The following is a 12,512-nucleotide window of genomic DNA, read 5'->3' as shown; positions in this document are numbered from 1 at the left end:
CAGATAAACGAAAGCCGCAACTGAATGCTACACAAGATCTTTGCACATTTCAAGATCTCTGCTTTTATTCCTGTAACAAGTCAGCCTGTATGTATGAAGGAAGGAAACTCATCACAATGCATGCTTCAAGCAAATTATCATTCCCTTCTTTAATGAGAGCAGCCAGATACTAGAAGGATCTACTTCACAGCTAAGCTCCCATTCTATGAGCACACTGCCTTAACTCCATCTTCCTTTTGGCAAAACGATGAGCACTTTTGGAGTATTTACTTGGTACCACAGTATAATTCAATAGCTCAAAAGATAAAATGAGGGATTTAGGGACTTGCTAGCATAAACAGTAAAAGCATACAGCTTCTCCAAAAGCTCACTAAATGCCTTGCTGGAGAAAACTCCTTAAAACTGATTGCTATTTTTTAAAACTTCAAGAAAGCAATACATAACTTATACAGAGAACACAGCCAATTTCACAATGAGGAGCAACTCCAGGTTTAACAATTACACAGGATACTAAGACCTCAGACTAGAAGTATGTATGGTAAACCTCAACTCTCTTACATAACCATACTTCAAGTGGAAATTAGACCCACAGTATAACAGTGTGCTCTTGAAAGGGGCATGTAGAAAGAACATCACATTCACACTATGAATCAAGAGGAAATGGACAGATTCCTTGAATTTCACTCTTTTTTTTTTTTTAAACAAGTGTATATGGACTTTTTTCAAGCAATAAAAAGATGTAACACACTTTCAAATTCATGTATAAAATGCTCTGTTGCATAGGTAAGCACTAGATAAGTTTAACCTGTAAGTTAAATAGGAATAGCTGTACACTTCTGACAATCAAAATCTAACCAGACAGTATTTGTCTAAGAACACATAGGAATCTGATTACTTGGTACCAACAACAGACTCCACAATGTCAGAGCTTGTTTTCAAGTTACATGTCCACATACACATCGACTTTGCACTATATTAATATTACTATTCCCTTCCTTCTTTCCAAGAGATTTCTGAGGAAATTAGGTGATGAAGACACCAATGATGAAGTAATCCATCAAAATACCTAACTCTGTATGCATTTTTTGGTAACAATACTGAGAACATAGATAGAAACAAAGAACTAAAGTGTCTTCTCAGGGGAAAAAAAACAACAACAACCGAACAACACAACCCCTCCCCCACCCCAAACACCACAAGTTTAATTGCTGTTATTACAGGTTATGTGATCTCTTGTTTTTAAATTTGCTAAGTTCAGTCTGAACTACTCTCATTTGAAAGCTGCATTATAACTGTTTTAATATAATTCAAATATAATTCATTTATCATATCCAATCTATAGCTTGTCCAGTTCACATGCATTTGTGCTTGTGCCAACAGTATCTTTTAGATTAAATAGTTATTTTTCCTCATTATTTTTCACTTTCTGAAAAGTGAAAATGTTTGCCTGAAGTACAATCACACGTAACGCAGTGGTTCAATGAATACTTCAAATACCATTAGAAAACATAATCAAAAGAGAAGCCTCAGATCATCAGCATAGCTGTCTTCTGCAGACAAACTCTGATCAGAATCAGAGAACAGACAGCAGAAAACCAATCTAGCAGAAAACCAAACTACCAAAATAAAGCTTATTTTTTCATCATCTCAGTTCCCCACTTCAGTTCACCACACAATTGCTTCTCCTTTGCAGAAGTGGAAAGGTGGCAGAGAGAAAAAGGGTAGAATACGCACGTACTCACTGATGTCACTGAAAGCATTTATCTGACTATAGCCTAAAAACTGACTTCATTAGCCAACCTAGCCTCTAAGTCATTCTCCTTCTCTAAAACAGAATGGCCAAGGACATACTTCAATTTCCGGAAGTGAAAGAGAGAATCTAAATTCACTTTTATAAAAGTTGGATCAGAATGTTAATATACTGACAAACATATTAATACGTTATTATTATAGGAAAACATTTGTTGCCCCTTTCCTCCAAATCACTCCACTTTTGTGGCTTACCCTGGATCACATGCAATCTTTTTTTTCCTTCCAGAGGTCTTCCAATGTAAATTCCTAAGCATACCTCATTATTACTCATTCCTATGACATGACTTCATCATGTAATCCCATTTCTACCATCCCAGTGTTCATTATTATCCAGTCATCACATGACATCCCAGTGTTCCTTTGTACCAGTGACTCTCAGTTTGGTAATCACTGTTAGATCTGACTGTGTGCGTGCTGCCATAGCCACTCACAACGTCCCAGGTCAGTCTTGAGAAACACTGCTTGCAAGCATCGCTCAGATCAGCAGTTCCTCTTCTGACACAAATCTTCTTCATACTGATCCTTACCCAAGTTCCAGCTCTTGTACTAATTCTCTAGCATCTCTAACTTATAAAAAGGTTTATTTTGTTCTATTGTGAGATAATATTATCAAATTCAAAGCAAATTAGAGCTACTATATTTATTTTACAGAGAAATACAATCATTAATTCTTACAAAAGATGCAAGTCAGTCAGGCGTGGTCTATCTTTAGTGAATCCATATAGGCCTCACTCATTTTCATATTGTTAATTAAATTTTTTCCTTCACAAATTCTCTAGAGCCTTGCATGCTACTGATGAAGCTCATTAGGCTGTGGCTGTGCATCTCCCTGCCTCCATTTCTTTCAGGATACACTATGTATTTCAGTAACAAATCTGTCTGTAGTCAGAGGTAGAATATAAGTCTTATTCTTAGGGCTCTAGCTTCACAGATGAGTTCCTCCTAAATTGTGAAACAAGCTATCTGAATTCTTTAATCAAGCAAATGGAACTTGTGTCTTTGCCTCCCCATCCCATCTTTATTTTCACTCTTGATATTATTCCTTTCACTGAAAAAGAAAACAAAGGATTTAAGATAATCTGTGTATGAGTCAAGGAAATAAGCCTCCCATTCTGCTAACCGACTTCTCTCATCCAGTTCTTTTTATATTTATGTGTCTGAAGACTGCTGTAGTTGCCTTTCCTTTACAAAGTCAGGCTGTTTGTGGCTCTAAAAAAATGTATTTATATTCCTGCAGTTCTTATTCCAGAGACACTGCTACTCCTTCTCCCTTCCCTCTGCAAATCCTCTAATTAATTTCTCAAGACAGAAAAAGAGAAAACTGATTCGAAGGTCTCCCCATCCATTTTTTTGACAATACTTGAAAAATCACTTCTAAAACTGTATTACTGGCAGCGAGGTAAAATTCAATGTTACTTATAGTTTCTAGTTTGCTACTGTATCGAAACTGCATAATACTACAAGTAGTACAAACACACACATGAAAGCCACATCTACTTTTGTCTCCAATCTATGTTTTTTCTAACTGGCCAACAACAACAAGGGTGTGAGCACCTTTATAGGTGTTCTTCCTGAGACATTCAATGGACATTCACCTGCCTCTTAGGAGGCTTTGGCAAGAAAGCAACTTGCTAAATATTGCAAACCTTGCAACCCAAGGTGATCTGATTACATCTAGAAACTGATCCTGCAGCTATCCACGTGAACAGACCCTGGATGCCTTGAGAAGGATGTATTACAAAACGATGCAGATCTCTCAGAAAAAATAGCTTTAATAACACATACAATGATGACTGCTCTTAAGCTTCAGCCTTTGTGGTACAACAGTTTGTTTTACATGTTAACATCCTGAGCTTGTTTAATTTCCTGAAGTATTAACAAATATTAACTTAACTCTTTGGTAACTTGCACAGATGTGATCTTCACATCAGGACAAACTCTCAGATAACGACTACAGCATGAAATAACGTTCTCAAAATTTTTGTAAAGACAGAAAGCTCTATGGAAAAGACTGGTCTGCCTTCCCTTGCTTTCTAAAAGACTTCTAGAAATGCTAACCCACATTGCTGTAGCAGTGCTCCCTTAACTGCATTGCTTCAGTTCTTCAAAGCACATTGGGGCCACTTCAAAAAACACCTTTTGAGAAATGCAAATAATGAGTTCTAGTGAGTAGCCAGCCCCACTGAGACACTGAAACGGGATCTTTCAGGCTTAGATAAGGAGAGAAAAGTAAAGAGGAGGAAATGGAAAGAAAAATAATTAACATACATTAAAAATAGATTAAATTTAACATTCTTTAATGTAAATTATAAGCTCAAGATGCTAAATTTGGGGTTGGTCACTATAACTACACTGATTGCCACTCCATAAACTATCTGCTTAAAAAAAAGAGCTGCTAGTCCTGCAGACTCATTGCAGGTCAAGTCCAACGTTACAGCTATCTGCTGCGATAATAACAAGCAGCGATATTTGGAGACGAGCTGGGTAACAAAACCTCATTTCTAGTGCTTTCTTTCACTTTATGAATGGGCAGTCCAAGCATTCAGAGTTACCTTGGAGCTCCACAACGTTTAAAAACAAACTAGCTACCATGTGATGAGAAGTTATACATCACCTGAAAACTATTTGCTTTCCTGACCACAGCACTGCCTTCAGAAGCAGAGAACACAATTTATTCAGGTTTCTAGAGACTGCCCAGCCACAGAACGTGCCACGACTCCAGAAGTCTAAACACCAGATGCAAGACTTGAATAAGATTTGAATACCTGTCATTTTATTGGATCAAATCAAATGCAGTTCTATACACAGTCTCAAAAAAGAAGTCCTCCCTACAACAGCCCCGCTAACATTAAGTTAGAATGCGAAGGAACACAAAATACGTACGAAACACAGGAGGCGGCGGGCCTTGGGGACGCACCGAGCGCTGGCGGCCCCATCCCTGCAGGCAGCCCCGCTCCTACCCACCCCAGGCACCCCGCAGCCCGCAGCAGCTCGCAGGAAGGGGCTCGCAGCCGGCCCGCAGCCCGCGGGCGGCGGCGCCCAGCCTCAGGGGCACGCTCTCGGGGCCCAGCACCCGCGCCCCTCACCTGGCAGCCCTTCTTGTGGTGGAAGCCCACCACCACGATGTGCAGCACCGGACCCCGCGGGGGGGCGGCCAGAGGCGCGCCCCGCTTCTCCATGGAGCCCGGATGCCGCCCAGGCCGGGCGCTCGCTCCGCCTCCCGGTGCCGAAGGCCGGAGAGACGGACCCCAACCGACTGCGCTTCCGCAGCGCCCGGCGGGGGGGAGGCGGGGCAGGGCCGCCCTGCTCCCTTTCGCCCTGCCCCCGGTGTGTGCCGGCCCGCCCCTCCCGGCCTCCTCCGCCCCGCGGCTCCCGGCGGCGTAGCGTGAGGGGCAAAAAATGAGCCACGTTTAGCTGCCTGCCCCCAGATCGCGCTCCTTCGTTAACCTTGGTGATTTGGTTCTGTTTGTTTAAAGCGACAGCGCTTCCCAGAGATTGTGCTCATCAGTCACTAAGATCCCCTGTGGAAATCGGAGGAAGGTGGGCTTTTTGAAAAGGACTGTAAAAGAATAGCGTTTAGAGAAAACCTCGATGCCCTGAGGCTCAAATTATAACAGTAAAGCATGTAATCGCATATTGTTCCTCAGTTTCAACGGAAGATTTGTTACATGTATTTTAGGGAGCAAAAGATGAGCTACAAAGAACAATCCAGCACTGGCAACTGAATGATTTCTTACTGGTTTTACTCTGCAACTTACTTCCATGATTCAGTGCAATCGAAAAAAAAAAAAAAAGGCAAAATAAGCAAAAAAGCAAAAACCTCTAACCATTACCTCTTGCAGAAATGAGCTAAAGCAAGAAAGGCAGATGGGAGTACTTAGAGCTCATCCTCAGTTTATTAAAGAAAGGCGTTGTTGGCATTGCTCTCACAGCTGTGGGTTTTGCATTGCAGAGGCATCTTCACGATATGCTGAATAACGGTGGCTTATTGCTTCTCTGAATAGACTATTCGATTTTTTTTCACTGCTTGCAATTTTCCTTCTCGCTAAGGCAGTAAAAATGTTAAACACCGTACATAACAACGTCAGTCTGTTCCAGGAAAACGGATTGACAGCATCTCTCTTCACGGCTCATGTGGTTGTGCTTATGAAAAAGAAGAGAAGGGCAGAGCTGCAACCAAACAGAAGCTCTTAGAGCTAAGTTTCAGCTGAAAATCCCCTAATGGAATTTTCTTTCACAACGTGCATCTAACAGATATCCACGAAGACTCGGCTATAGGCCAGAGCTGCTCCAAAAGTACTGCCTCATGGTTTATTACGTTGGTCCATGATGTTGATATAGCAGTAGGGGTTGAACCTTCCCACCAACGGTGTCTGACCTGGAAGTGCATCAGAAACCAAAGTGTGGAACTGAATTCCAGCATGCGGAAAAAATGGCATCCGTTGGCAGCTGTTCAGCCTGGAGAAGAGAAGATCTGACAGCGATCTTCCAGCAACTAAAAGGGGGCTATAAGAAGGGCACAGCCTCTTTACCAGAGCTTACTCTTCCGCCGGGGCGCGAACGAGGGCTCTGCCGGCCGCTGCTCATGGCTGCGACCCGCCCACCTCAGCTTCTACTTCCGCGGGAGGTGGGGGCGATTGGCCGGCTCTGGTGGTAATATGGCGGCCAACGCGAGCACCAACCCGTCGCAGCTCCTGCCGCTCGGTGCGCAGCGCTGCGGCCGGGTTCCCGCGCGGGCTTGGTGTCAGGGGCGGCAGCGGCGGGAGGAGGGGGGGTTCGCGCTTTGACCGGGGTAGGAGAGGCCGTAACAGGGGGTAAAGCGCGATCTGCGAGTGAGAAACAGAATTAGTTCCCCGTTTCCCGCGTGGAGGAAATCCGTGCTCCGGGCGTAGCGTTGCTGCTCCCGGTCGGTCGGGGATGACCCCCAGAGAGCTCCTCTGGGTCCATTGGTTTCTGGGGAATACACTAACGCGCTTTTTCTTCTTGTTTTTAAATCTTCAGAGCTCGTGGACAAATGTATAGGTTCTCGGATTCATATCGTGATGAAGAGCGATAAAGAAATTGTTGGAACGCTTCTGGGATTTGATGACTTTGTCAGTATCCTTTGGTGGATGTTGTCTGCAGCCACTGGCTTCGTGGGGAGACTCAGTTCGTTTATTCCTCTAGCAAATTCCTAGGGTAGAGCCCTTTTGTGTGTGTTAAGTATATTAATCTATGTGGTATCAGTTTGTTGTGTTGTGTTTTGTGTTTAATTGGCAGCTAAAATCATAGCATATATAGAATGAAAATAATTTGCCCCACCTCTACTCTGCCCTTGTGAGGCCCCATCTTTAGTACTGCGTCCAGTTCTGCGGCCTCCAGCACAGGAAAGATGCAGAGCTGTTGGAGCAGCTGAGCTGGAGGCCCATAAATATGTCAGAGGGCTGGAGCACCTCTCCTATGAAGGAAGGCTAAGGGAGCTAAACACATTTCTTTAGCCCAAACAAGAGAAAGCTCCTGGGAGACCTCATTGTTTCCTTCCTGTGCTTGACGAGAGCTTATAAACAGGAGTGACTTCTTACATGCTCTGATAGTGATGGGATAAGGGGAGACGGCTTTAAACTGAAGAGAGGAGATTTAGATTAGTTAGGATTATTTTTTTTTTTTTCACTGAGAGGGTGGTACACTGACACAGGCTGCCCAGAGAAGCTATGAATACTTCCATTCCTGGAGGCATACAAAGTCAGGCTGGATGGGCCTCTGGCAGGCTGATCTAGTGGGTGACAACCTGCTCATGGCAGGGGGTTTGTCTTTGCTGGAACTGGGTGGGTTTTAGGGTCCTTACCAATTGAAGTCGTTCTATGAAAAGAAATCTGGGCCTTATTTTCCTTGAAACTGAACTTTCAGATATGGTGTTAGAAGACGTGACAGAATTGTAAGTAGTATTTCTGCCTCTCATTGCTATTTAAAGTTTGGTTTCCCAAGGAAGAATGTGGTATAAGATCTGTGCCAATTACAAGTACTTACAAACTGAGCAGTTTATATCCTGGACCTAAACTACACAGGATGATCTATTCAGGACAACCTAGAGTAGTTTTGTGTGATTTATCTCAGTGAATGCTCAGAATCAAGTTCCTAAGTCATAACTTTAATTTTGTATGCATTGTGTTGAACCTTCCAGTTGTTTGCTCTTTTCACATTTCCATAATGTGTAGTTTTAACTAGATTTAACTAGTTGTCATACTAAAGGGTTAATATTTTTTACTTTGTCACGCAGTATTGCTATTTGAAACCTATTTTGAGTATCAGTGTTATTGAAGAAATTCTCAAGTTTTAGAGGGCAAATCTGTGTTTCTATGTGCTGAGCAGAAAAGTACAACAAATCTCTTCAGTAGCCAGGTAGTTTTCCCTAGGTGGTTGGTGTATCAAGTTGATGCTACAGCATTATTTCCGGTAAATGCTATCTTAATATGTGGATTTGCATCAGTGCTGTAATCAAAACTATAGTTATTGTTGATGATAATGTGCTCATATTTTTGTATAATATTGTTTCAGTGAGATCACACCTGAAGGCAGAAGAATCACAAAACTAGACCAGATTTTGCTAAACGGAAATAATATAACAATGGTAAGTCATCACTGTGAGAAGTCTGCTGGAAAAGTGATCTAATTGCTCTATTTCATATATTTTACAGTTTAAAATGTGTTAAAAGAGGAGTGTGAGCATGACCATGATTTTATTTTGGTAAATGCTTTTCTTGTTTTAATAAGGTATGTGAGGGAGTCTTTGGAAGTCTGGTTGACACAGTGGCTTTTAATTCATGAGTGTCTGTGTAACTCTGTAGGGTGGGATACATCTACATTTCATCCATTATGTATAGATGTGTTTGCAGCAGCTTTACTTAATCTTTTTAAGTTATTTGGCTATTATTAATCATTATCATGTGATGCCTAGCGCTCTGGAAAAAATAAAGGTGGAGCTTTGATGGGCTGTAACAAACTGATGTGTGTAGATCAGGAGTAAAACAGTAATATTGCAGTTATGCATCACTAAGTGAATTCTGCAGCATCTAAGATGCTTTACTGCAGAAGCAGACCTGCAGTACTTCATTTGCATTCCTGCACAGATGGCTGCAAAATCTGGACTTCCTACATAAGGGTGTTCGTGAGTTTGTGGAAAGAGGAAGGCTCGCTTCAGTCTATCTGCTCTGTGTGAATGGGGAATAATCTCCATATTGCTATCTCATCCTTCTGAGTAAAAGCTGTTCTGACTTAATTTCAAAGCCTTTTCTTGCTTTGGTGGTTATTCTGCATCCTTAATGCACTGTGCGTGTTTTGGCTTCTTGCATGGATAAAATAATTATCAAGTTCATCTGGTGGGATATTTCCCTTGAAGCAGAAGCTAGTGATTGTTAAAGTACACATATTCAGCAAAACCCTATAGTGCTTCTGTATTGGGGATCTTGTGCCTCTTTTGAGGATATATCTTCCTGTGTCAAGAGAAGTGTGCCATAAAAATATTAAATCCATCTCAGAAGCACCTCAGATCTTTCTATTTCAGAACTGTACCATTCATTATTAAGAAAATTAAAGTAAAATGACTGTGACCTTTTTTCCCCTTTACCTTTGTTCATATTTTTCATTTAATATTTCCATTTATATTTCCTGTTTAGTTCTTTATTCACAGGAAAATACTGTCTTGTTTCCTACAGACTGTAGAGGGGTTGTCTTTTTATATGTTTATTATTACATATATGTATATATAGGCTCTGCTTGTCACTAAAAGTTGGAAAGGACAAAGTAACTTCTCAACATAGCAATGGTGTGGAGAAGAATCAGCAATTGGAGAAATGCTTCTAGTAAGGAGGGAGATTCTTTGTCCTTTTGAAAAGAAACTGTAGTGTTTCAAGATAGAATCAGCACCTTGAAATGAGTAACAAGGACAGAAAGAATACTGTGTGTTATTTAGGAACTCCGTTGTGCATAGTATTAAGCATGCTTTGTATTTTAAAGTTTCTCTTAGACACTGAAAGAAGAGCACGTCAGACTTCCTTTTTTGAGAATGTAATAATCTAAGAACTGCTTCTGTGGTCTACTGTGAAGTCTCTAGCTGCTTAAATGTTTTGAAGGAAGAACTGTTGTGTATGAATTTGAATAACTCAAATCAACAGTGCTAATACAGAACTATCATTTTCTTTTCCAGCTGGTTCCTGGAGGAGAAGGACCTGAAGTATAAGTTGATACAGATGTCATCTATGACGACCTGTTATATATCATCTAAATAGAGCCTTGGGGGTCTGGGTGATTTGTTTGTTTATTTACACACTTGCAGTTGACATTTGATAAAAGACCAAGATTTCCTTTTCAGGAAAGGTGCATTGCTAATGCTGACTTTGTAAGTTGAAATCATGACTTTCTTGTAAAGACATACTAATTTGCTCAGAATAAAGGCTTTTGTTTTGTTAAGTGTTTTGTTCTGTTATCTAAGTGCGTGAGTTTTTAAGAACTGTGTTTCTATTCCATCAACCAGTTTAAAACTGTGTTTCAGTTACTGCCAGCTTTCTGTTTTTCTGTTTCTGGCATTCATTTATGGTCCAATCCTATTCAAACACAAGCAGTTCAATTAATTGGAATAGAAGTGAAACTAAGCTGTATCCTTTGTTTAAACCCCCCTTCAGGCTGTGGCACCAGAAACCATGTGGAAGAGTGCTGTAGGATTCTGGAAATGCTTGCTAAGTGAATGCATCCATTTGATGCTCAGCAGCCTTCTGTTCTGCTGCGTTTCAGCCCTCTTGGTCAGCTTTTGCCTGGTGGATACACTTTCTTACAGTAAAGATGCTAACAGTATTTGACAGGTAAGAGCAGGCAGGCCAGACAGTCCGTATTGAGCAGTGAAGGGCTGGTAAAACTTTTTAATTTGTTATCTGTGATGATTTCATCTTTACCACTAAGTGGTGCTGTGTGTACTTCTAAGCTAGGAGATACCTATGTCAGTTTACAGTTTGGAGTAGTCATTTTAGACAGAAGATTGTCTTTACTCTCTTTTTTGTTTTCCTGTGATTTAAGAAGTTGACAGTTACTGGAGGTAATTACTGCTTCAGGAGAGTTTCTCTGAAGTAAGACATTGGTGTATGTGTTGGTTTTTGTGGGGAGCAAATGTCTGATTCTGAATCATGTCCAATGCAGCTTGTGCTTCCATAATATACTATGCACCTGATTCCTATGTTTGAATCTCTTTGGAGGATTGGAGGTGCCTGCTGTTATTATAGAGACACACAGGGTAGAGTATGGACTCAGAGGCAGGAGGAAATTCCTTGCCTTCCCACCACCAGAAGTGGAAAGAAGAGTTTGAAGAAAGGAGTTTGGGAGCAGGATTCTGTGAGGAAGTAGCATGAGGTTCTTTTGCTTAGCTTTATCTGACAAAAGAGCTGCCCTGAGAACTTGCTTTAACCTTTTCAGGAGGAAGAGTTTCTCCCTTCTCTAGAGAACATGCTGCATTAAGATGTAATTCTGGATATAGCACCTGCAGTTGTCATTGAATCTAAGCATTACATTATAACACTGACTCTCTGAATGGTTTTTCATTTCCAGTTTGTTTTTTCTTTAATATATCAACTAAAATACTTTATTTGATTAAAACATCTGTTTGTTTGGATCCTTATTTCCTAGAGATGAGTCTTCACATCAGAGCATGTAAGAGATTTCTAACCAGCGTAGTAGTAATATTTTTTTTTCCTTTAAATAAGATTCTATACATGTTTTAGGGTATGCATTCCAGTCAATACTTGGAAAACATTACTGAAGAGTAGTTTTGTGTCGGGAGGGAGAAAGCAGTTTCTTTTCTGTTTACTTTTTTGACATGCTGGAGGCTGCCAAAGGATGGGTTGGTGTCACAAGTGCTCAGGCACATCATTTCCACTTTAATTCAAATAATTGGCATGTGTTCGTTAGTTTGCTGATGTCTATAAAAAGCATTTCACTATGGTAATAGTCTCAGGTGACAAAGTGGATAGGTCTGTCGGTTTAATTAAGCCTCTCTTGCATTGGTGATTTCCCAACCCCATCCCCCCAGCTTATATAAAAAAAAAATCAAGTAAAGAAGCCATCTTGAAATAGAAATGTTAGTGGGTTTTAAGGAGAGGGGTGAACTGTTCTTCAGTCTGCCTTCCAGTATGCAGTGGTTTTAGGTTGGAAAGGATATTAGAGATCATCTAGTTCCAGCTATCCTGCCATAGGTAGGGATGCCTTCCACTAGACCATGGGCTGCTCAGTGCCCTACCTAGCCAGGCCTTGAATGCTTTCAGAGATGGGGCATCCACAGCTCCCCTGGATAGCCTGCTGCAGTGCCTCATGGCCCCCAGAGGAAAGAATTTATTCCAAATACCCAACCTAATTCTACTTTCTACTTTAAACTGTCCTATGGCTGTACTCTGGATGAAGAGTCGCTCTCTAACCTAACTTTTCTTGGGATGAGCAACAAAGGAGTTATTTTGGTGTTAAAAGTAATGTTGTGTGCTGTCACCAAGCAATGGACTGTGACCTCATGGCCCTCTACTGCATGTGCTGGGGCACAGCAGAGCCTTGCCCAGCTGAGCTTACTCTTGGCTCTGGCTGAGCACCTTTGTGCAGCTTGTAGAAACTAGCAAGGCTTCCTTTGGTTGTGCTGTGGGGCTCTGGGAGCTGTTCTCACTGCCCATCTCTGCAGCATTGACTGTGTTTTC

At 41.4% G+C, this 12,512-nt stretch overlaps 2 protein-coding genes across 2 annotated transcripts in view; one reads left to right on the top strand and one right to left on the bottom strand.

Moving 5' to 3' along the window:
- AVL9 (AVL9 cell migration associated) overlaps nt 1–5,024 on the bottom strand; it is a 35,196-nt gene extending 30,172 nt beyond the window's left edge. Inside the window, exon 1 of the mRNA XM_065752742.1 lies at nt 4,899–5,024. Coding sequence (XP_065608814.1) covers nt 4,899–4,991 — 93 coding nt within the window. The 5' untranslated portion in view covers nt 4,992–5,024. The remainder of the gene's footprint in view (nt 1–4,898) is intronic.
- Nucleotides 5,025–6,447: 1,423 nt separating this feature from the next.
- Nucleotides 6,448–10,257, top strand: LSM5 (LSM5 homolog, U6 small nuclear RNA and mRNA degradation associated). The gene is made up of 5 exons (XM_065751854.1): nt 6,448–6,516; nt 6,814–6,909; nt 7,699–7,726; nt 8,347–8,419; nt 9,995–10,257. Exons 1-5 carry the CDS (start codon nt 6,471–6,473, stop codon nt 10,025–10,027), a joined length of 276 nt encoding a protein of 91 aa, XP_065607926.1. The 5' UTR covers nt 6,448–6,470; the 3' UTR covers nt 10,028–10,257.
- The last annotated feature ends 2,255 nt before the right edge of the window (nt 10,258–12,512 follow it).

The sequence above is a fragment of the Cyrtonyx montezumae genome, unplaced genomic scaffold, assembly GCF_038088225.1.
Source record: "Cyrtonyx montezumae isolate F1298 unplaced genomic scaffold, pur_monq_1.0 scaffold_8, whole genome shotgun sequence".
Classification (NCBI taxonomy): Eukaryota; Metazoa; Chordata; class Aves; order Galliformes; family Odontophoridae; genus Cyrtonyx; species Cyrtonyx montezumae.
The sequence above is the reverse complement of the archived record's forward strand: the minus strand, read 5'-3'. Positions and strand labels throughout refer to the sequence as shown.